Genomic DNA, 20,300 nt, shown 5'->3' with positions numbered 1-20,300 from the left:
CGTCCTGCAGAGAGTCTGAGAGGAAACCCTTTGATCTCCTCCCGAGGAGAACTCCAGCGGTGATGGTTTCTTCCCCAGGTGACACAAACCAAACCGCTGGCTTGGTTTCCTCTCCTTTGTGCTCTCTAATCCTGTTTCCTTCTTTAAATAAATCCCCAGTGTTAAATCCTCCCAATTCTTTTGATCTTTGGGCTGAAGGAAGGACAATACTCGGTGTATAAATGCTCAATCAACAATTACTTTATTACATAGAATTCAACACTTTTGAGCACAAACCATCCGGATGGGGAGGCAGCTAATCTCAAAACGGTGGAGGGTTCCTCTCTTATAGCCTCTGATGGCCCCCACCTAGTCGTAAAATCCTAACATTCACATGTTTTCTAACTCCTGGCTGAGCCTGACTTATGGCCTTGGCTCCCTGTCTTTCTGCTTGCAGAAAACAGGTGGGGGTGAAACTCTTGTGGAATGTGGTCCGTCTCCTCCGTTATCAGACAACAAGGCCCTCTGCAAACAATATGCTCTTCTTAACTCAGCAGTATGAAATGTCATGAAACAGTGTCATTCATTCACAGTAAATCAACAGTATAGGATAATATAAACCTATCTAAGAAATCTAATGATTTTCACATTTTCTTAATTCAGAAGTATAATGTAAACTAAAACTACTGATCATACTCTCTATAATAAGTATGATGGGGCTTACAGCAGTATAATGATTCACTCATTTCGATTACAGGCATAGGATAACATATGATAGAATAATAATCTCACACCAGCTTCACTTTCCTGATTTTCCTTTGGAGTGTAGGAAGGCTGTGACCTCCCTCTGTGATCACCTTCATCTATAAAATAGGTAATCGTGTAGTTTAAAGAACACACTGCTCACTTTGGAGAAAAATCCAGGATTTAGGATTTCTGTGCACCAAACACCAGTTTAACTCTCTAAATGTTCTTATTGAATTTTATCTACAAATTTAAAAGAGGGGGGGGGGGACCCCTGGAAAACATCAAATGTATTGAAGAAAATTTATTTTTAAGATAAACACAACAAAGAAAAATAAAGAAATAATATGGCATTAAAATTAGAAAATTTATTATTTGAAATAAAATAAATCCGAACGATAATGCACAAATATATATTCATGTGGTAGAAAACGTTTAAAATGTGACAAAATATTGACAAATTCAACGCACCACATGAGTTCTGCTGCAACAACAGGAGGAAGAAGGTTCATCTCACAAATACAAAAAAAAAGTTTGAATGAAAAATCATTTGAGGCAAAATAATTTGATCTGATGTTTGAAGCCTGATTCAGCTGCACTTTTACTGTCTCGCGCTCATGCGTCACACTCAGGAGGAAATAAATCTTTAAAAAAGCAGTTCGATTAAAAATGTGATTCAGAGCCGAGAGCAAACGCTCACGTCAGGATTTAAATCTAAAAATGTTTCGATTACAAATATAAAAAATAAATAAAGTTCTGCTTTTATTAGTATATTTTTCCTTTTATTTTCCGGAGAGTCGCTGTGGGAAACCCCTGTGCTCTGAGCATGCGCAGAGCGCCGGCCAGCCCGCGGTAGTTGGAGGAAGTTTGGATGTTTGTTACCTGTACGCTTGGCGGTTTGTAACGTCACCTCACCGGCCTCAGGTGAGTTTCTGGCCCCCTTCTCCTCCTCCTAGCACTGATTGGAGGGCTACGTGAACCGCGTGCAGCTAAAAAAAAAACGGAAAAGAGAGCGCGCGCGGCGGGTAACCGCGAGTTTGAAGAGCAACTCAGGTGTTTTCAGGTGCGCTGTATAGGTTTCAGTTCGCTCCGGAGGGGTGTGTGTGATTGTTTGTTTTTTTGTTTTGATCAGTCTCTGCTCTCTTCCAGCAGAATGAGCTCCTCGGCTGATCTGGAGCAGCTGGCAGAAATCGGTGAGTGTGCAGCGGCTTTCCAGGTCCTGGTTTGTCAGGTGCTTTCCTGGAAACTTCTCAGCGCTTCCTGTAGTAATGGGAGGGGGGTGTTGTATTGACTCTGTGGTTGGTGAGGTAGCTCTGAGAGCTTTTCTAGTCGTGTTTGTGGCTGTGTCATGTAGATTGTAAAGCATACTCGGCTCTGCAGTAAGGTTGAATGTAAACAGAGAGGAGAGCAGATGTTTGCAGGCTTAGGGACGTGGTGATGTTCTACCCGGTGGTTAGCTGCATGATGGAGGGTCAGCTGCTCACAGTACACGTTCATACTGATGTTCTCTAAATGAAGAGAAACGACAGACCGTTACAGACAGCGTTTGAGATGATCCACAGCAGGAGGTCCGGCTTTAATCTGCTGCTGCGTGTTTCACTCTCTGAGGAAGTCCTCATCCTCAGCTTCATCTTCAATGAAGTCTGAGTCGGTCTGAGAAGATTTCAGATGTTAGGAGTCGGTGTTGCTGTCAGCCCACATTAATGTAACAGAGCAGCACATGGCTGTGCTTCACTGTGAGGTGCAAGGAAAATGATTCGTGGTGTTCAGAAGTTTTTAGTAAAAATCTGAGAAGCATGTGAGTTCAGCTGTCTGGAGCTCGTTTGTGAGTGGCTTGATTCGGGTCTAGACTTGTATCTGAGCATTCCTCTGCAGCACCGTCTGTTTTACCTTTGTCCACCTTCTCATCTGCCTGCTGGAGACGAGCACGATGCTCCGTTAGGTTCATGTGCAGTGTTGGGTTTGTGTTTTGGTCTCATGTGACCAGAGCCCCTGCTGTGTGTCTTGTACTTGAGGCTGACTCTAGTCTTCTCAACATTCTTGTTCTTATGGATCTAAGTTCAAGCCTTTGACACTCTCTCACTCCATCCTTCTAAACAGACTTTCCTCTCTTGGCATCTCTGACACACCTCTAGCCTGCTTCCAATCATATCTCCTTGACCGCTCCCAGTTTATCCAACTTAAATCATTCTGCTCTCGTCTATTCCCAGTCACTGCTGGTGTACCCTAAGGTTCAGTCTTAGGCCCTCTTCTCTTCATAATATACATCCTCCCTCTTGGTACCATTTTAAAGTTGATCCCTACTTTCACTGTTTTGCAGGTAACACCCAGTTATATCTCTCCCACAGGTCCGATTCCTCCCTCCAACTTCTTCTATTTCAGATTACTTATCCCAGTTAAAATCCTGGTTCAGCTCCAACTTTCTTAAGCTCAATGAGGATAAAACTGAAATTCTACTTATTGGCACTAGATCCAACCTACTGAAGGCAAATCATTTCACTCTCACTATTGACAACTCCACAGTTTTCCCTTCACATCAGGTTAAGAGCCTTGGTGTTATCCTTGACAGCTCACTATCCTATAAATTGCAGACCAATGATCTCACCCGTTCACACCCTTCTCTTTCGACTCAGTCTGTGTCCATTCTTGTTCATAGTCTTGTTACCTCCCCCAGTGACTATTGTAATTTTCTCTTACATGGTCTCACCCAAAAATCCCTTCATAAGCTTCAACTGTTTCAAAACTCCGCTGCCCGCATTATTACCAGAACCCCCTCCTACCAGCGCATCACCCTTGTCCTTCAGGAACTTCACTGGCTTCCTGTGAAATTCAGAATAGTATTCAAGCTTCTTCTGTTCACCTTCAAGGCCCTTCATAACCTTGCTCCTCCTTACCTTTCAGACCTGTTAAGCACCACCTCTTCTGCTCGCTCAATTCCATCTTTTTCTTCTAGCCAACTTGCTCTACCTTCTTTTCGCCTCTTCTGTGTGAACTTATTGTTTGTTTATTTTATCTTGTTTTTTATAGGTCTTAGTTTTGTCCTTGGGTGTCTTGAAAGGCGCTTTTAAATAAAATTTGTTGTTATTATTATTATGATTATTATAACTGATGACCTGTGGACAGACTGTGGATCTCAGCAGCTGCTTCACAGTGACTGTGTGCCTCTCAGCCATTGCTTACTCTTCCTGTGGATGACGGAGTGAGTGGATCTCTGTGAGGCTCTCAAAGCCTGAGATCTGTTTATAACCTCCGCTCCTTCAAACCCACCTGCTGTTTGTTCACTGCTGTTCTTTCAGGGACCTCTGAGGCTGTCACAGAACAGCTGGACAGAGGTGACCTGTGGGTGTCCTGTTAGTGACCTGCGTTTGATCCAGGGGTCTTAGAAGAAAAGAGGCTGAAAATAAATGCATGCCACACGTTTCAGATTTTTATTTGTAGAAATGTTTGAACAGCATGAGTCATTTTCCTCTTCAGGTCATTGTCACTGTGCTGTCCGGTCACATAAATAACACACGTGTCAGTTAGACATGGATCGATGGAAGCACAGCGGTCTGAGTTGGCCTGCGGTCACAGGATGCTGGCACACTTTAAAACCTGCAGATGAAGCTTTCGGTTTCTCCAGCAGGAAAACTACAGCCCAGCGCCCTGGCTCTGATTGTTGGGCAGCTCCTGCTCGGGGCTAAAGTTGGCCTTTGTGCGCTTGGGTCACTTCCTGTCTGTTATCAACCTTGCTGTGTGTTTACAACAAACTTCCCGAGCACAGATTACAGCTCCAGTTTCCACCCTGATAATCACTGATCTCAGGAAGTCATCTCGGAAATGGGCGGAGCTACACGTTTGGAATTCAGAACTAATCACCGGTCATTTCTAAAAACTCAGCCAAAACTCAGGTGGTGATGATGGTGACGATGATAATGATGATGATGTGTGTAACTGTGTTTGGATAGTCTTTGTGAAGCTGTGTCTGAGGTTGGGACCTCTGAGGGCAGCCTGACTTGAACATGGAGACCGAGAGCAGCAGATAAGACCTTGATGAGGTCAGAAGGAGCAGGTTCCTGTTACCAGTCTGGCTCGAGTCTCATGAATGAGGCGAAGTTATCAGCTGTTGACCAATTAGAAACAGATCTTCTGATAGCAGAGAGACTGATGTTACAGAGAAAGCTAAGATTAGAAATTGTGAAACAGTAACTTCAGGTCTGTGACAGTAACGTCAGAGGAATGTCCAGAAGTGGAACTGTTCTATTCTGGAAGTCTGTGCTGTGACGGGGAAACACTGATGTGTAATTTCTTCTCCTCAGGTTCATAAATGAGCAATTTATCACATGTGATTATTCTCAGGCTAAACTTTGACTTCTTCAAAGGAGAGGGGAGCAGCTTGGCGTCATATCAGGGTTATTAATCAGAATTTATAGCTCACACTGAAGCTGACGAGTGTCACGCCCACTTCACACTTTACTACAGACACAATGGTGAGGTCATTTTCCAGAGATCTGATTGGTCAGTTACTTTTTTAATCTCAAATATAACCAGTGGTTACATCTGCAGGTTTTTATTGTGAAGGATCTTCTGTTACTGACTAAATGTGGAAGCTCCTGATGGATCAGCTGATCAGTCAGCTGTAAAGGAAAGCTTTAAAGAGTTCAAATGCACCTCAGACACACGCAGGCAGGCAGAGACACACACACACTCAATCAGACAGACAGACACTGTCGGTGTGAGTTACTCAGGTGGTTCTTCCTCTAACAGAGCTGCAGAAGGAGGAGGAGGGCAGTTGTGTCACAGACGGTCCATCAGCTCCTCCAGTCAGCACACCAAGTCTCGACCCCTCCCACCCGTATTACGACGTGGCTCGACACGGCATCATCCAGGTTTCGGGTAAGCTCCGCTTCAGTCAACCAGTTCAGAACGATCCACCAATGCTAATGATCTGCTAATATTCTCGCCGTTTTTGGTTCCAGGGGACGACCACTACGGCAGGAAGCTGATTGTCTTTAGCAGCTGCTGCCTACCACCTTCGCACCAGCTGAATCACCGCCGCCTGCTCGAGTGAGTCCATGTTGCAGCCTGCCATGGTCAGAGACATACAGGTCCTCTGTGGTTGGTTTTCACAATGTTCTCTGTCTGCAGGTACCTGAAGTTCACACTGGACCAGTACGTGGAGATGGACTACATCCTGGTGTACTTTCACTATGGCCTGAGGAGCAGCAACAAGCCGTCTCTCAAGTGGCTACGAGAGGCTTACAGCGAGTTCGACAGGAAGTAGGTCACCTCAATTTCTTGTACTCTTTATGAGTCAAGTTCAGCGCTTTATTGCAGAGACCAGAACCTCAAGTTCAGGTCTGCTACAGAGCATGCTCAGTGTGACGTCAGAGTGTGTGGACCAGCTGCACCATCAGCTCCTATACAGCAGGAAACCCTTTCAGACCCTCCACAGTTTACTCCGAGCTTCAGTCTCGGAGACGTTTTAGCGTTTCTGTGGAGAACTAGAACCTCCAGCTTTACTCCAGCCTTCAGTCAGAGGAGGTAACAGCCGCCGGGATCTACAGGCTGGGCGGTCGATCAGTTTTGCATTCAACTCGATTCAATTCGATTCTATTTATTTGGACCTTTTAATTGTAAAAGTGCAAAAAATGACCTTTTAAAAAATGTGGTACCAGGCTCGGCACTGAGGGACATATCTGCACCTCTTTAGCTCTTCAAATGTGCTTAAAGTTGTGTTGAGGTGCAGCAATGAGTCCTGAGGGGTGCGTCAGGGTCGATTCTACCTGTTCACCTGTCTCTGAGAAGTGGTATCGGTCAGGTTACCGTGGTATCACGAACCGTCAGGGAGAGCCACAGATCATGGACCGAGAACCAGACTGCTCATTTTAGTGGATTATTCAGCAGGTGTGTTCACATGTGTTTCAGGTACAAGAAGAACCTGAAGGCTCTGTACGTTGTCCATCCCACCAACTTCATCCGAATCGTCTGGAACCTTTTCAAACCTCTGATCAGGTACAGATGTACCTGAGCACACCTGAGGCTTAGCAGGAAGTTCTCTAGCTGCTCTCGGTCACGCTGCAGCTGATTCTTCTTCGTCTCTTCTTCTCTGTTTGCAGTCACAAGTTTGGGAGGAAGCTGACGTATGTGAACTACTTGGCTGAGCTTCAGGAACACCTGAACTACGAGCAGCTCTTCATCCCTCTAGAAGTGCTCAGGTCGGTGCTCCTCGGCTCGGACGCCCAACTGCTCGGACGCCCAACGGCTCCTCACCGTGTTTATCGTCTCTCCACAGACATGACGAGGAGCTGCGAGCGACTCAGAAAGGAGGACCCCCGCCCTCTGTGAAAACACCCCCGCCCCGGCCCCCCCTGCCCACCCAGCAGTTCGGCGTTAGTCTGCAGTAGTGAGTGTCCCTCTGTAGTTTAGTCGATCGCTAACGAGCGGTTTTAATCAATGAAACATGTTTTCTGACAGCATCAGAGAGAAGAACCGAGAGGCCGTCATCCCACCTGTGATGACCCAGACTGTCACATACCTGAAGGAGAAAGGTGAGGCTTCATCTCAGAACAGTGAGTTCAGGGTCACCTGATCCAGTTGAGAGCTCTGTCTGGATAGTCAGATAAAGTGAGGTCAGTAAGGTGAGACCTGTGATCAGAGTTTGTGAGGAGATTATCTGCAGTCGACTGTAAACCGGAGAAAAACGTTGTCAGCTGATGTCAGTGAATGCATCACGGTGTGTTTCAGGTCTGAGGACTGAGGGGCTCTTCAGGCGATCGGCTCGGGTTCAGCTCATTAAGGAAGTACAGAAACTCTACAACCTGGGTGAGTGGGGTCTCCCTGCCTCAGCAGAAGGGGCTCTCAGATCGTCATAAAAAAAACAAAACAGACAGGAAGTCATGCTGAGGCCAATGTTGCATTAAATGAACTTCCTGCCGTGCGAGGTGACGCCTTCAGATGGAGATAACTGTGAGAAATGGGAAACAGCTCGTGTTCATGAACGTAACATTTAAGATCAGCATGATCACAGATCAATCTCCAGGTGATCAATCAATCACAGCAGCTCCTGGTGATTCTGATTGATGATTTTACTGTACTGCTCACCCAAAAAACCTCTTCAATCCTTTTTCCACTCATATAAGCTACACTGCTGTAGTTCCAATTTATTAATGTTATTTCATGAAGTTTGATTATATTTATCTTATGTATTATTTTTGTTTCTTGTAGTTTGATTCAAATATTTGTTTTTGTTTCCATTTTTTCTATTGGACTATTTTTTATTTTATAAAAAAGATCTTATTTTTTATTTTATTTTCATATCTTCATTTTTAAAATTTGTGGATAAATTTGAGTTCAGGATCTGTGAAAAATAGCATTGTCAATAAAGTTAACTTTATTTAAACTCATGCAGGGAAGCCGGTGAACTTCGAGCAGATAGGAGATGTGCACGTTCCTGCCGTGATCCTGAAGACATTCCTCAGAGAGCTTCCTGAGCCATTGCTCACCTTCCGGGTCTACAGCCAGGTCCAGGAGCTGCTCCGTGAGTCCCGCACTTCCGCATTTGTGCAGGAGAAGAAGAAAAAGGGGCTGTGTTCTCTAGAGACTAAAGTGGTTTTTGATTGGTTGCAGATGTGGAGAGCAGTCTGCGGGTGACCCGATGCAAACAGATCGTCGAGAGTCTACCTGAACATAATTTCATTGTGGCAAAGTACCTGCTGTGCTTCCTGCACCAGGTGAGTCACGGCTCAGATGAGTCTGAGAAGCACCAATCAGGAGGTGATCGATCAGACACACAAACAGCTGATTGGAGCAAACAGATTTTTATTGCTGTAAAGTTGAGACTGTAAACGGAGATGGCTGGTCAGATTTGTAAAATGAAGCAGTCTCAGCAGCTGATTTACATACTTGTGACGTCACATATGAAACGACTCAAACAGCAACGCCTTCGAATATGGAAATAAGTTACAATAAAAATCATCTTAAATATACAAAAACATCATTTGATCTGTCGGACTTGTTTGTGTATCGGTGACTTTACTCTAACAGTGAGACACCACTGCCACCAGCAGGTCAAACTGAATGCTGCAGCACCTTTCCAGTTTGTTGATGTCTTTTCTCTGTTCCCTCTCTCTCGCCTGTGCGGCGCCCCCTTCAGGTATCTCAGGAAAGCATCATAAACAAGATGTCTCCATCTAACTTGGCGTGTGTTTTTGGCGTGAACCTGGTCTGGCCTCGTCACGGCTCCATCTCCCTGACCGCTTTGACCCCTATCAACATCTTCGCTGAGCTCCTCATCGAGCACGTCCACACAGTGTTCGGCTCCCGCTGCCCACCTGCACAGGTGATGCCCTGAAGGACGGCGGCAACTGTTTTTTTTTTTTTTGGTTTTTTTTTAACTCTTATCGTTTTTAAAAAGGTCAAATGCAAGGTGAACCTCCAAGCATGAACCTTCACGTTTGGACTCATGATGGTGACGTTACTGGTTTTATTTATAGTTTAAGTGTTTCATCTTTAATGAAGTAATAACACTGGAGGTGATCTGATTGGACGAGAAGCTGGAATCCGTTTCCATGTTTGTGGTATTTTGTGTTTCTGTCGAGTGCAGACCGCCAAATGTAAAAACTGATTGCAGTAAGTTTTGTTTTTGTAACAACCTCAAACCCTCAGAGCGCCGTCTTCATCAGGTTTGTACAAACAGAATGTTTTCCTGACAGAAGACACCCAGAGGTTTATCTTTTAAATGTACCTTTATATGTGATAAATTCTCTGCTTTCACCTGTTTTTGTTTAGATTTTTTTTTCACTGTTGGACTTCACGCGTTATTGGAGAAAAACGGTTGGTTGATGCTGAGCAGCTTCGTCCAAGAAGTGTATGTTCATTAGCCAATGAGCATGCAGGTACACGGTCAGCTTGCCCCATTTTCTGTCCCCAATTTAAATTCAGCCGATCTCACCTTCAGCCTCTCCTGAGGTCACTTTACCTGTAACTGCTCAAACTGAGCACGCTCTTATTTCATTGTGAGCCTCAAATTCAGAAAGTTCTGCTTCACACTGAGCAGAAATCAGAATCCTCATCTACAATTGAGTAAAATCCGAGCCTGAGGAGACCCGTGCGCAGGTGAGTTCAGGTTCAGCCCTCAGCTTTCTGGTGTGAAGGTGATTCATTCCTGCTCTGAACCACGTTTTCTTCAGATAAGAGGTGAACGTGAACCTTCAGGTGGTCTGAGAGCTGGAGGAGGACCACCAAAGCAAAATCCTCATCAGTGAGTCAGCTGCTAGGAAACACAAGGGCTGGACTTTCAAAATAAGAGCAGACTGTAGAGAAACTGCTAAGAATAAAACAAATTTGAGCCGTTTTTATTCTTGAATTTTGTTTATTAATGATTAAATTTTTCGTAAGAACTTGGTACAAAAAGGTGAGACTACTCTTTAACCATTTACCACCTTCCATCAATCCGCTTTTTAATGCATCATAAAGAAGAAAAACTACATTGGCATATTTAAGACAAACACTTTCCTATACACACTATCCACTGGACAGTCCCCTTATCAATGACAAAGAAAACTTCTACTTCCACAGCCAACACACACTTCACTTCCATCTAAACACCCTCGTATCGCCGTCGCCGCCTCCTCGTGGTTAAAATAATACACCGAAGCGAGAAGTCAGAATGCAGAACTGGCAAACAATAGAAAATCCAATGTTCTGTTTTCTCGTTTTGCTCCTCCATAAAAGAATATAAAAATGTTTTTGTTCAAATGTCGACTCGTGTATTAAAATAGATCTGTTTAAGCACTGCACAGTTTCTCCCGGAGAGGATTTCTAGAAACGGATGAAGAGGTTCGTTCGCAGGGACAGGTTTGTTCATTTTAAAGGGGCGGAGCATGGACGTGGCACAGAGCGCTGATATGGTTTCCTTCTGGTTTTATTTCCCTACTCGATATGCATCACATGGCATCATTCACGTCACCCTCAAAGATTTAATCTTATGTTTTTACACTTTACTGAAGGTTCGTCTCAAATTCGGAGCCAGGAAGAGTTTAGTTCAAGAGTTAAGTTACGTTAAGCTCTAATATCCACCAGAGGCAGCAGCAGTGAGTCAGTAAAAATAAACATGTTTACAGCCTGATACAAAAACTGTTGGTCTCTTTAGATAATTTCCCCCATTATAACAACTGTATGAAACTTTTGATACAGAATAAAGATAAGAGGAAGTAAAAGAGATGAATGAGTGTCTCCATATGCAGATGACAGTTTTGTATACTGGAGAAGAAGGAGACGTAACAGTTTGAGGTTCATATCTGGAGTCAGAGACAAACAACTGTAAGGGGAAGAAAGTTTTTATAACTCAACTGTTTTAAACTGTATTAAGGTTTAAAGTTTGCAGTTCACGGGACCTCTTTGACTGGCAGGTGATGGTGACACTGGTGGCTGTAGCTACTAGCTGTCTGCTAGGCCTCACCTCAGCCAACTGGAGTCTGGACTGGACCAAATTTGTGCTGTTGGTGCCTTTTAAACAATATGGCTGCTGTGAGGTTAACAAAGTTAGTGGAAAAAAAAGGTGTTGATGACCTTTTGTGTTGACTAATAATGCAGGAGCATAAACTGAACCGTTTTATTTTGAAAGGGCTGAATCCAAGACTTCATTAGCTAAGGTAGCCACACAGATCCCCGTGCATCTCTTCGTCAATGTGCTGCTTTCCTCTGATGTAAAACATTTTATTTGCACCAGGACTCACTAACCTGAGCACATGGTTCAGAGATCAGCACTTTGGGGTCAGAATTTAGGAAAATTCTTTCCTTCCAGGCTCTGTAATCTGACAGAGCTCTTATTCTGAAAAACTACTTGTTCATTTGACGAGAGAGAACGACGGACGCAGGAAAATTTGGTGCTGAGAGACGTTCATCTGAGGTTGGGATCCCTCGGTCAGCCGAGGTGTCTGTGGTCTGTGCACCTTCACAACCTACGCCTTCTTCTTACTCTCAGTAGTTTAAAAGTAATCCTTTTTGATACCGTCTGTTCTTTTATTTATTTTGTCAGTTCATGTTACTGACTCTTGGAGTTACAAGAATCCATCATTATGAACATGTTCGCAGATTTAAGTCAAAATGAAAGCAGAACAAACCAAAAATCCTTTCAGTCTCTGTGGCCCTGATTTATTCGATTTGGGTTGAGGTTCTAAAATTCAATTTTTCTTTAAAACCTAATGGACGTGAAGGTGCACAGATTTCAGGCGTCAGCTTCAAAGCATCTTTTGGAAAAGTCAGGCTGTCGTGTTTCCGTGCCCACTTTTGTCTCTCAGCACGGTCAAAAGCCGATGGAGGCCTTTGCACGTGTTTTTGGAGTGAAGTCACTTTGGAACCGTTTTGCCGATGTATTGCTCATCGTTTCTTTCATTCAGAGTCGCTTGGCTGCTTTTTAATCTTTTGTGCAGATGATGTTTCTCCAACATTAAGGATCTTTTCGGTATTTTGGACTTGATATGACTCATAAAATAAAATCACGTCTTTATGTATTCCTTCCCGTCCTCCTGATAAAGCCTTTGTTTTTCTGACCGTTTCTTCATGTTTGTGCATCGACAGGAAGTTGAGAGCTGCATGATAAAGAAATAAAAAATGTACTAAATCTAACTTCATAACACTCAAATGGAACCTCTCTGGACCAGCAGGAAGACTAGCGAGACAAATGGACTGACAGCGGCGTCCCGGCCCGCCGACAGTTTGACAGAGCGGTCCCATTTCCGATCAACGTGTTTATAAAATGACGCAACAAAGACGCAAACCCTGGATTTCAAACAATTTGTACTTGAGGCAGTGTTCATCTGTCGGATTAACAGGCTTGTCGCTGTTCGAAAAACACGAGTAAAAAAAGCGAAAAATATAAAAACGGGCAGGGGAAGAAAAAAAGCACATTACTGATCCCAGTACAAAAACAACAAAATGTTTTTGGCATATTTTTTATACTGGTTAAAGGTGAGAGGGGGCGGGTGGGTCACATCGACTGAGCGCCGGCGTGTTCGAGTGCAGCTGTGAGCGAACACGGCGGTCCCCGCCCACTTAACCAATCACTTCCTGTGACAGCAGAGCGGGATTTTTTTACTTTAGCTCAGCACGAAGAGAGAAGTTCACTTACACACAGCTTACAGTTTATTCAGAGACTACTGAAGATCTGCTGGTTCTTAATATTAAAGCCGTGAATGTGTTTCTTCTGTGGTCTAACAGGACTTGACTCAGTATTTTGATGGGTGATGTTGAAATGAGACAAAAATCAGTTTGAGGTCACATCAGGAGTAAAACTCTCCAGATTAAACGTGTTGTGTTGACCCCTCGTAAATGTGGAAGCAGCTTCTTCTGTCTGCTTCAGCATACACGTATCTGATACTGAAACATTTTGGGTTTTTCAAACTGAGCATGATGCAGATAATGTGCTGAGGATGAATGAGGAGTGACCCAGCCTGTCCAGCAGAGCGTGCACTGGCTGCACAGTGAGCAGCAGACAAACTCAGTGCTGGGCCTGTGTGAACTTCCCGTAAGGTCTGTGTTGGTTCACTGGAGATCAAACATTTGTGGTCCTACTATCGTCGCTCATGGTATCTGACCATCATGGTGTTTGAACCAATTAAATCCAGTTTAATGTCGGGCTCAGCGGTTTTTATAAATGGTTTTCTAATAACTCATATCATTCAGAGCTTCAGAGCAGTTTTGACTTTTTAAGTGCAGTCTTAGTTTTTCAAGAGCAAAGATTAGAGTTTGCATGGTTTGTTTTCTGCTTTTCTTCGACTAAACCTTAAAGAGAATGTGAAGCTCTGCAGTTATTTTTACAATCTAGATGCATCAATATTTACTATTGATTTAAATAAGAAATGAATTTTAATGAAAATATGTCTGGCATGTTTCTCTGGCTCTGCTGTCAAACAGGAAGTGGATGTTTTAAACGAGCAGGAACTCGTCTCGTTCAGACGTGTGACTTCGGTAAAGTTTGAAAACCGAAAAAGAAAAACCCTGCGATGATCATGATGGTGATAATAATAATAATAATAATAATAATAATAATAATACAACATATGTACAGTGATCCCCTTGAATACTCCAAACTTACATTTTTCAACAGGCATCAGCATGAAAATACTAAAATCTCCACTAGAAATGCTAATTTCTGTAGTTTAATCTTAAATACTTTTTTTCTTTGACTTTAACTCTATTAATACTGAAAAAAGTTATTCTCTGCTTTTGTTTGAAGGCTCGTATGCGTTCACATACACGATGAAAACATTTTCCTGAATCATTATGGCAAAAACATTGTTCATAGGAGAATGAGAACAAACATTTACTCAGATATATCAATGTACAGTCCGTCCACTTCCATCCATCCTGGATCTACTCTAACTCTACTGTTCTCTCTCTCTATACGCAGGACAGGAATCAGACCTGTGTTTCAAAAAAGGGAAATATCTTCTGGGCCGCGCGTTCCCGCCGCCACGCTGTAATCGAACTTTTTGTAATAAATACATTAAGGCCAAGAATGTTAATAAATAGAAAAGAACTTAAAAAAAGAAATCTCGTAAGCACTGTAGGTGTTGGGTTTTAAAAAATACTTGAATCGTGTGGAGGATAGAGGCTCTTCATCAATATTTTTCTGACTAAAGAAATCATCACCGCTGCCCTCTGTGGAAAAACTCGGAGCTCTGGTGGGCGGGGCTAGATGTTGACGTCGTCCTGGCTGTGGCTTGTCTGCAGGGGCGTGGCCGAGGGGCCCGGCGGGGTGGCGGCGGCGGCGGTGCTGGTGGATTTGATCCAGGACTGTGAGAGCAACGACGTGGCGATGGTGGCGGTGGTCGTCATGGTGACCTGGATGAGCTGGTCGCGTTGGATCAACCTAATGAGAGTTTTGAGGCGGTCGAGCGACGCTTGAGTGTCTCTCTGCTGCCCCAGCAGGCGCTCCCGCAGGTCCATGCATTGCTGCAGCAACAGGAAACAGAAGAGCAACGTCCTGTCAGGTACAACAGGTACACCGGCACACCCAGCATTAGCATGTGAGCTGCATCCTGATCACTCATCTGGGGACACGTATTACGTGCTACAGATCAGGTGTTAAAATCAGGTATAACCAGGTGTTCAGTCCCATCTGCCTGAATGGAACGTGGATTCTACCAGGGATGGCTACTGAGAGGCCAATGATACAATGCTTTAAAATGCCACCAGAGGGCAGTATGTAGTGTTAACAGCTGAGGTCAGTGAGCTATGAAACAGAAACGAGGCGTGCTAAACACAGTTGAACCCTTCTTCCATTCATCTGAAGGTGACAGCAGTTTAAAGTGCTTCGTTTTTTAGCTAGCTGCCTCGCCTTCATCAGCAGGCCCTTACACTCTGTTTAGCATGCCTTTTTCTGTTTCACAGCTCGCTGAGCTCAGCTGTTTACTACTGCATACTGCCCTCTGGTGGTGTTTCCATGCAGTGCACTAATAAATGTGTAATGAGTCACCTTTCTGATTTAGTGCTGTTAATGATGGTGAGCTGGCCAGTGCAAGTGAAGCTTTTAGTAACTAAACTCTAAAAAGGAAAACACTTCAAAATGGAGAAACCATCTATGGAAGACAACAGGAGTGTTTTATCAGTTAAAACAGAAATCTAAATTAGGATTAATCAAGCTGTCTAAACAGGAAATGTCCACATCCTCTGGACCATACATTTCCTTAAGGCTTACTTGTTGTTCCTAGAAGTACTAGTGTTCCTAAAAGCAGAATGGGAAGCACAGCCTTCAGTTTTCAGGCTGCTCTTCTGTACTGTTCTCTACTTTTAAGATTAGGATTCAAACTTTCCTTTTTGTTAAAGCATATAGTTAGGCCTGGATCAGGTGACCCTGAATCCTCCCTTAGTTATGCTGCAATAGGTGCTGGGGGATTCCCATGATGCACTGAGTGTTTCTTCTTCATTCTATTCATAAATCTTCATAATCTATTATTATAAAGTCACTCCAGTATAAAACACCATGAGGTGGCTATTGTTGTGAATTAACACTATGTAAATAAAATTGAACTATATATAATGTGTTTTTTTTAAGTTAATTTGTGTTATTTTTCCCAAATTACAGCATCCATGTCCACATGAAAGTTTCACATTTAAGTTCTTGTAGAAATTGCAACCAAATCAGTTTTAAACCCACTGAAAGACTTATAATGTGAAGACTGCTGCTGCACCTACGAAGTTACGAAGGATCAAAAAGCGCAGGAAAAGTTGGACCCAGACCTGTGACCACAGTGTGTCGCTGAACTCTGTGTGTGTTCGTACTTTGAGTGTCTTGTTGAGCTGCTTGTCTTGTTCCTCCAGGTGAGCACACTCTTTCTTCAGCTCGTTGTTCCTCCTCAGCAGCCGTCGCTTCTCCTCCTGCCTCACTGCTCACACACAAACATGTATCAGTGCACCGTCAGTACGCTCGGACAAACATGGCCGCTCACCGCGTGTCTTACCCGTCTTGTGTGTAACGTAGGACTGAACGAAGTTCTGTGGCCATGACATGTTCTCCTTATTCAGGACCTGGACAGCAAAAACAGATCGATGCTGTTAGACACACATGCTAAGCACCGAAAGCCAAAAACCTTTGAACCTGTGAGGACGGGAAGGTCGTACCTTCTTCTGGCACTTGGGGCAGTACCAGGGGCCTCTGGGTGGGGTTTTGAGCGGTGGGTGGAGGCAGGTGGGGTGAAAAGCTCGAGGGCAATTGTGGCATTGCTGCAGCTCGCCGTCCTCCTTACATACGGCACAGTGGTCATCATGCTCCAAGTCCTGCTGTCAGAGCACGAAAAGCATCCATCAGTACCGGTCTCATCCACCAGGGTCTGCATTTTCTCTAACAGCCAGCAGGGGGAGCCTCCAGCCAGCTGACCCCTGAGCTCAGTGAACTCCATCTGATACTTTTACAATAAAACATGTAGCTCATTTTGGAAATGACGTCCCATTAGAGGAGCAAGAAGCAGGGGACAGTTTAGGGCGGGGCTACCTGTGATTGACACATTGCTAGCCTATGATCTCACAGTGTCAGTGACAGTGAAAAGAGAGACGGGCTGATGATTTAAATGAAGAACTTTAATGCACATCTGAAAACAGAAGACCTGAAACACGGGTATGACATCATGAATCACATGACCTACCTTCCAGCAGAAATCCTCAGAGTCTAGCATGTGGATTGAAGCAGAGCAGAGGTTAGTGGCAGGTTAGAGGAGAAGCCGTGCAGGCCATTCAGTTAAAACATCTCAGGTAGGTTAGTAACCGAGTCAAGATCAACCAATCAGATCACTGCAATCAATGAGCTGAGTGAATGAAGGAATGAGTGAATGAGCATCAGCATGTGCTACTTCCTGCTGGCAGGTCAGAGGTCACCCTAGGGAGTCCAGTGATGTCTGAACCATGAATCGTGAGGACTTGAAGGTGAAATCGGCACATTTGGAACCAAATTTGAACAGTTCAGTTCAGGATCAGTGAAATAGCCCATGAGGTTAAAGGTCATGTTTCACTGCTTTTGCTGCTGGGTAATGAGAGATGAAACTGACTTTAAAACTGTGAGAACGTGGAGTTAAAGTGTTTGATTGTGAGCTGTGTAAACATGCTGATGCAGGCAGAGGATGGTGAGCTGTTCCTTACCTCGTGCTGACAGGAAGAGTGAGCTGTTCAGGTAATGTGACGCCAGGCGTTTACGCTGCAGGGACACGAGGGACAGAGTGAGAGCATGAACACAAGCACTACTCACATTCCTCATTTAATCTAGATTAAAGGCGATCGCAGCGTTTTTTGGCTCTCTTACCTCTGGCTCGAACAGACCGCTGTAGGCCGGGTTGGCTGTGCTTCTCCTCTTCCTTTCCTGCCTCTTCATCTGGATTTCTGTTCACAGAAACACAAACACTTTAAAAACTGCTGTTTCATCTGCTAACAGAGTGTACCTTAAGCTTTTTTTTTAATGTTTTCTCTGAATTGTTCAAAATGTAATGAGGAGCAGCTGACACATAAAGTCGATCAGGTTAGTACTCGAGTAAAAGTACTTGGTTACTTCTGAGCAGCCGGAAACTCACCTTCCAGGTGCTCAGTGGTGACGAGGCCGAGGGCGACCATGAAGGCGATTTTCTGGAAAAGTGAGAGAGAGAGAGAGACGACGTGAGGATGAAGTTCAGTTGGATTTGACTGCTGACTGTAATGATGATGAAGATGAAGAGTAACGTCTCACCTCGGGGTCCTCGTCTTTCTTCAGGGATGTGGATTTGGGGGTGGATGGGGATTTGGGGGTGGGCGGGGCCGGGGACCCCTCGGTGCTGCTGGGCGCCTGCGGCTGGATGATAATCACCTGAAAACAAACAGGTGACGTCAGAGGAGATGTGACCTGCCCCATGTAGATGACTTCCGGTTTCATTTATCCATCCATCCATTTTCTTCCACTTATCCGGGGCCGGGTCGCAGGGGCAGCAGCCCAAGCAGAGAAGCCCAGACCTCCCTCTCCCTAGCCACCTCCTCCAGCTTATCCGGGGGGAACACCAAGGCGTTTCCAGGCCAGCCGAGAGATATAATCTCTCCAGCGTGTCCTGGGTCTGCCCCAGGGCCTCCTCCCGGTGGGACATGCTGGAAAACCTCATCCAGGAGGTGCCCAGGGGGCATCCTTGTCCGATGCCCGAACCACCTCAACTGGCTCCTTTCGATTTCATTTAACCAGATTAAAAATCTTTAAACCAGCTTCAGTGAAGTCTGAGTTTAGCTTTAGTAATCAGACACAAACACATTGATCAACAGTAAAAACAGTTGAGTTTCAGCAGGCTCCGCCACCAGGGGGCACCAAAGAAAACTAACAAATGGCTCAATATGAAAGTTTGACTTAAAGGCTGGAAACATGTCCAAAGCTGTCCAAACCATTTCCCAGGAGGGGAATGGTTTATTATTATTATTATTATTATTATTATTAACGTGGTTTCTGTCTGTTTTTCGCACCTTGACAGCCTCGCTGACAGTAGACATCCCATTGCCGGTGGCGGGGGAGGCAGCAATGATGGCGTAGGCCACGCCAGGCCCCGCAGAGGCGTGGTGGACGGGGCTGCTAGAGTCGGGGCCCCCCGACGGGGCCGAGGGCGGTGAGGCATCGCTCTGGCCGTTGGGCTGGTGGTCGGGGCTGAAGGTGCTGTTGGCGGTGGGCAGGGTGGGGCCCTGGCTCTTGGGGCTGACCACGGCGGCGGCCCGCTGCAGGCTGAGAGGCTGCAGCTCCTGGCAGGGGCTGTGGGGAAGGCTGTCGGGGATCTGGGTCTTTGGCCTGACCTGCAGGGGGACATCAGAAGGACAGCCTTTAACAACACACACTCAACTTTTCCTGAAGCACTCGGACAAATCATTGAGACTGAGCATGACGTGTCACCCCTGATCCGAAGAATACCCGACGATGAGGAGGATGGTGAAGATGATGGTTTAAACTAGTCACACTGTGAGGCAGGAGTCAACACTGCTACACTGAGTTCAGACATTTATGAGAGGATTTTCTGATAAATGATGAAGGGACTGAAACTGTGAGCTCTGTGGTGCTGCTCTGGTTTCTGCTGCCCCCTGCTGGATGTTGCAGGTTCTTCAAGTGTGTCCAAACTTCATTTGATTTACTTCCACCTGGGAAAGACTTTCAAAATAAAATCCCACTCAAATTTATCCCATTCAAATGTTTCATTGTAAAAAGGAACCGTCCAATTAAAATTTTTATTTTCACTGATTTAGAGACACAACCCAGCTTCACAAAAAACTCTTCCTCCTACTCTTCATCTTCTTACTCTTTTTTGTCTTCATCCAGTTAAGTAAGTAAGTAAGTAAGCAAGTTAAGTTTATTAAGCGCTTTTCGTAGACAGGTAGTCACAAAGCGCTGCACAAAAAGGTTAAAATAAACAGAAGGTTAAGTAATAAAATAGACAATATAAACAAAACAAAGAGTTAAAAGGGGTTGTAAAAAACTCATCTTTTCCATCCTCCATTCCTTCCTTCTTCACTTCCTCTAGTTCCTACTTATCTCCCTCTTTCTTTTTCCCTGGTCTTGTCCTCCTTCATCTTCTTTTTCATCTTCCTGCTCCTCTTTTCTTTTTTCTTGTAATTGTTCTTTTTCCCTCCTCGCTCCTCAGCGGTCTTGTATTTACTGTTACACTGTGTGAAGCAGCTCACAGTGTCACTGAAGCACAAAACAAAGCGACTCTGCAGCTTTTACAAAGACAGAAGAAGAAGTGGGCGTTCTCCCGCAGATCAAACCTGAAGCTCTGCTTTAAACTCTGCACTGAGCTGCTCAGCAGAAACACTTTGATTTCATCATTCTGGTGCTTTCAGCTTGAAGCAGCTACTGTTACAGACTCAGACTGTTCTGCTGACCCTGACACATTATCGTGATGTGGAGTCAGACTAACAAGGACGACCTAGCAAGTGGTTTTACCTGAGGTAGCACAGTGGCTGCTTGTCCTGCCAGCCGGTGCAGGGAGCTGACTTGAGGCACCTTGATGGGCACAGCAGTGAGAGTTCCCAGCATCTGAAACACACAAACGCAGTTATTCAGCAGGAAGCTCCTCGAGCACCAACACAGAAAGCACAAATCAACAAACTGA

General features: G+C 44.7%; 2 protein-coding genes across 6 annotated transcripts in view; one reads left to right on the top strand and one right to left on the bottom strand.

Annotated features, from left to right (window-relative positions):
- The first annotated feature begins 1,531 nt into the window (after nucleotides 1-1,531).
- Nucleotides 1,532-10,001, top strand: LOC102293698 (rho GTPase-activating protein 8). Of its 3 annotated transcripts, none has more exons than XM_014338119.2 (13): nucleotides 1,532-1,647; nucleotides 1,876-1,916; nucleotides 5,470-5,598; nucleotides 5,682-5,769; nucleotides 5,851-5,982; nucleotides 6,631-6,717; nucleotides 6,822-6,920; nucleotides 6,998-7,108; nucleotides 7,180-7,253; nucleotides 7,450-7,527; nucleotides 8,114-8,242; nucleotides 8,332-8,435; nucleotides 8,858-10,001. In XM_014338119.2, exons 2-13 carry the CDS (start codon nucleotides 1,877-1,879, stop codon nucleotides 9,053-9,055), a joined length of 1,269 nt encoding a protein of 422 aa, XP_014193605.1. In that variant the 5' UTR covers nucleotides 1,532-1,647; nucleotide 1,876; the 3' UTR covers nucleotides 9,056-10,001. The 3 variants fall into 3 exon arrangements, with proteins under 3 accessions (XP_014193605.1, XP_014193606.1, XP_014193607.1); XM_014338120.2 differs by having other exon boundaries at nucleotides 1,541-1,647; nucleotides 1,873-1,916; XM_014338121.2 differs by lacking the exon at nucleotides 1,532-1,647 and adding an exon at nucleotides 1,654-1,786.
- A 54-nt stretch (nucleotides 10,002-10,055) lies between these two features.
- The window catches only part of phf21b (PHD finger protein 21B), a 104,081-nt gene continuing 93,836 nt past the window's right edge, over nucleotides 10,056-20,300 (bottom strand). For 2 of the 3 annotated variants that reach the window (XM_042226404.1, XM_005936370.3), the window contains exons 4-14: nucleotides 20,132-20,224; nucleotides 18,670-18,990; nucleotides 17,918-18,034; nucleotides 17,766-17,817; nucleotides 17,501-17,577; nucleotides 17,341-17,395; nucleotides 16,851-16,873; nucleotides 16,330-16,488; nucleotides 16,170-16,236; nucleotides 15,991-16,094; nucleotides 10,056-14,661 (exon numbers count right to left, since the gene is read on the bottom strand). In XM_042226404.1, coding sequence (XP_042082338.1) covers nucleotides 14,401-14,661; nucleotides 15,991-16,094; nucleotides 16,170-16,236; nucleotides 16,330-16,488; nucleotides 16,851-16,873; nucleotides 17,341-17,395; nucleotides 17,501-17,577; nucleotides 17,766-17,817; nucleotides 17,918-18,034; nucleotides 18,670-18,990; nucleotides 20,132-20,224 — 1,329 coding nt within the window. In that variant the 3' untranslated portion in view covers nucleotides 10,056-14,400. The remainder of the gene's footprint in view (nucleotides 14,662-15,990; nucleotides 16,095-16,169; nucleotides 16,237-16,329; nucleotides 16,489-16,850; nucleotides 16,874-17,340; nucleotides 17,396-17,500; nucleotides 17,578-17,765; nucleotides 17,818-17,917; nucleotides 18,035-18,669; nucleotides 18,991-20,131; nucleotides 20,225-20,300) is intronic. The other variant, XM_042226405.1, reaches the window with a different exon arrangement.

Source organism: Haplochromis burtoni, unplaced genomic scaffold (assembly GCF_018398535.1).
Source record: "Haplochromis burtoni strain Fernald_Lab_line unplaced genomic scaffold, NCSU_Asbu1 Contig_210, whole genome shotgun sequence".
Lineage (NCBI taxonomy): Eukaryota > Metazoa > Chordata > Actinopteri > Cichliformes > Cichlidae > Haplochromis > Haplochromis burtoni.
The sequence above is the reverse complement of the archived record's forward strand: the minus strand, read 5'-3'. Positions and strand labels throughout refer to the sequence as shown.

Bases quoted from the DNA above. Each gene is read 5' to 3' on its own strand.
- LOC102293698 (XM_014338119.2), top strand. From the start codon at position 1,877: ATGAGCTCCTCGGCTGATCTGGAGCAGCTGGCAGAAATCG. The intron at 6,718-6,821 runs GTACAGATGTAC...CTCTGTTTGCAG, and splicing joins CTTTTCAAACCTCTGATCAG to TCACAAGTTTGGGAGGAAGC. The intron at 8,243-8,331 runs GTGAGTCCCGCA...GATTGGTTGCAG, and splicing joins CCAGGTCCAGGAGCTGCTCC to ATGTGGAGAGCAGTCTGCGG.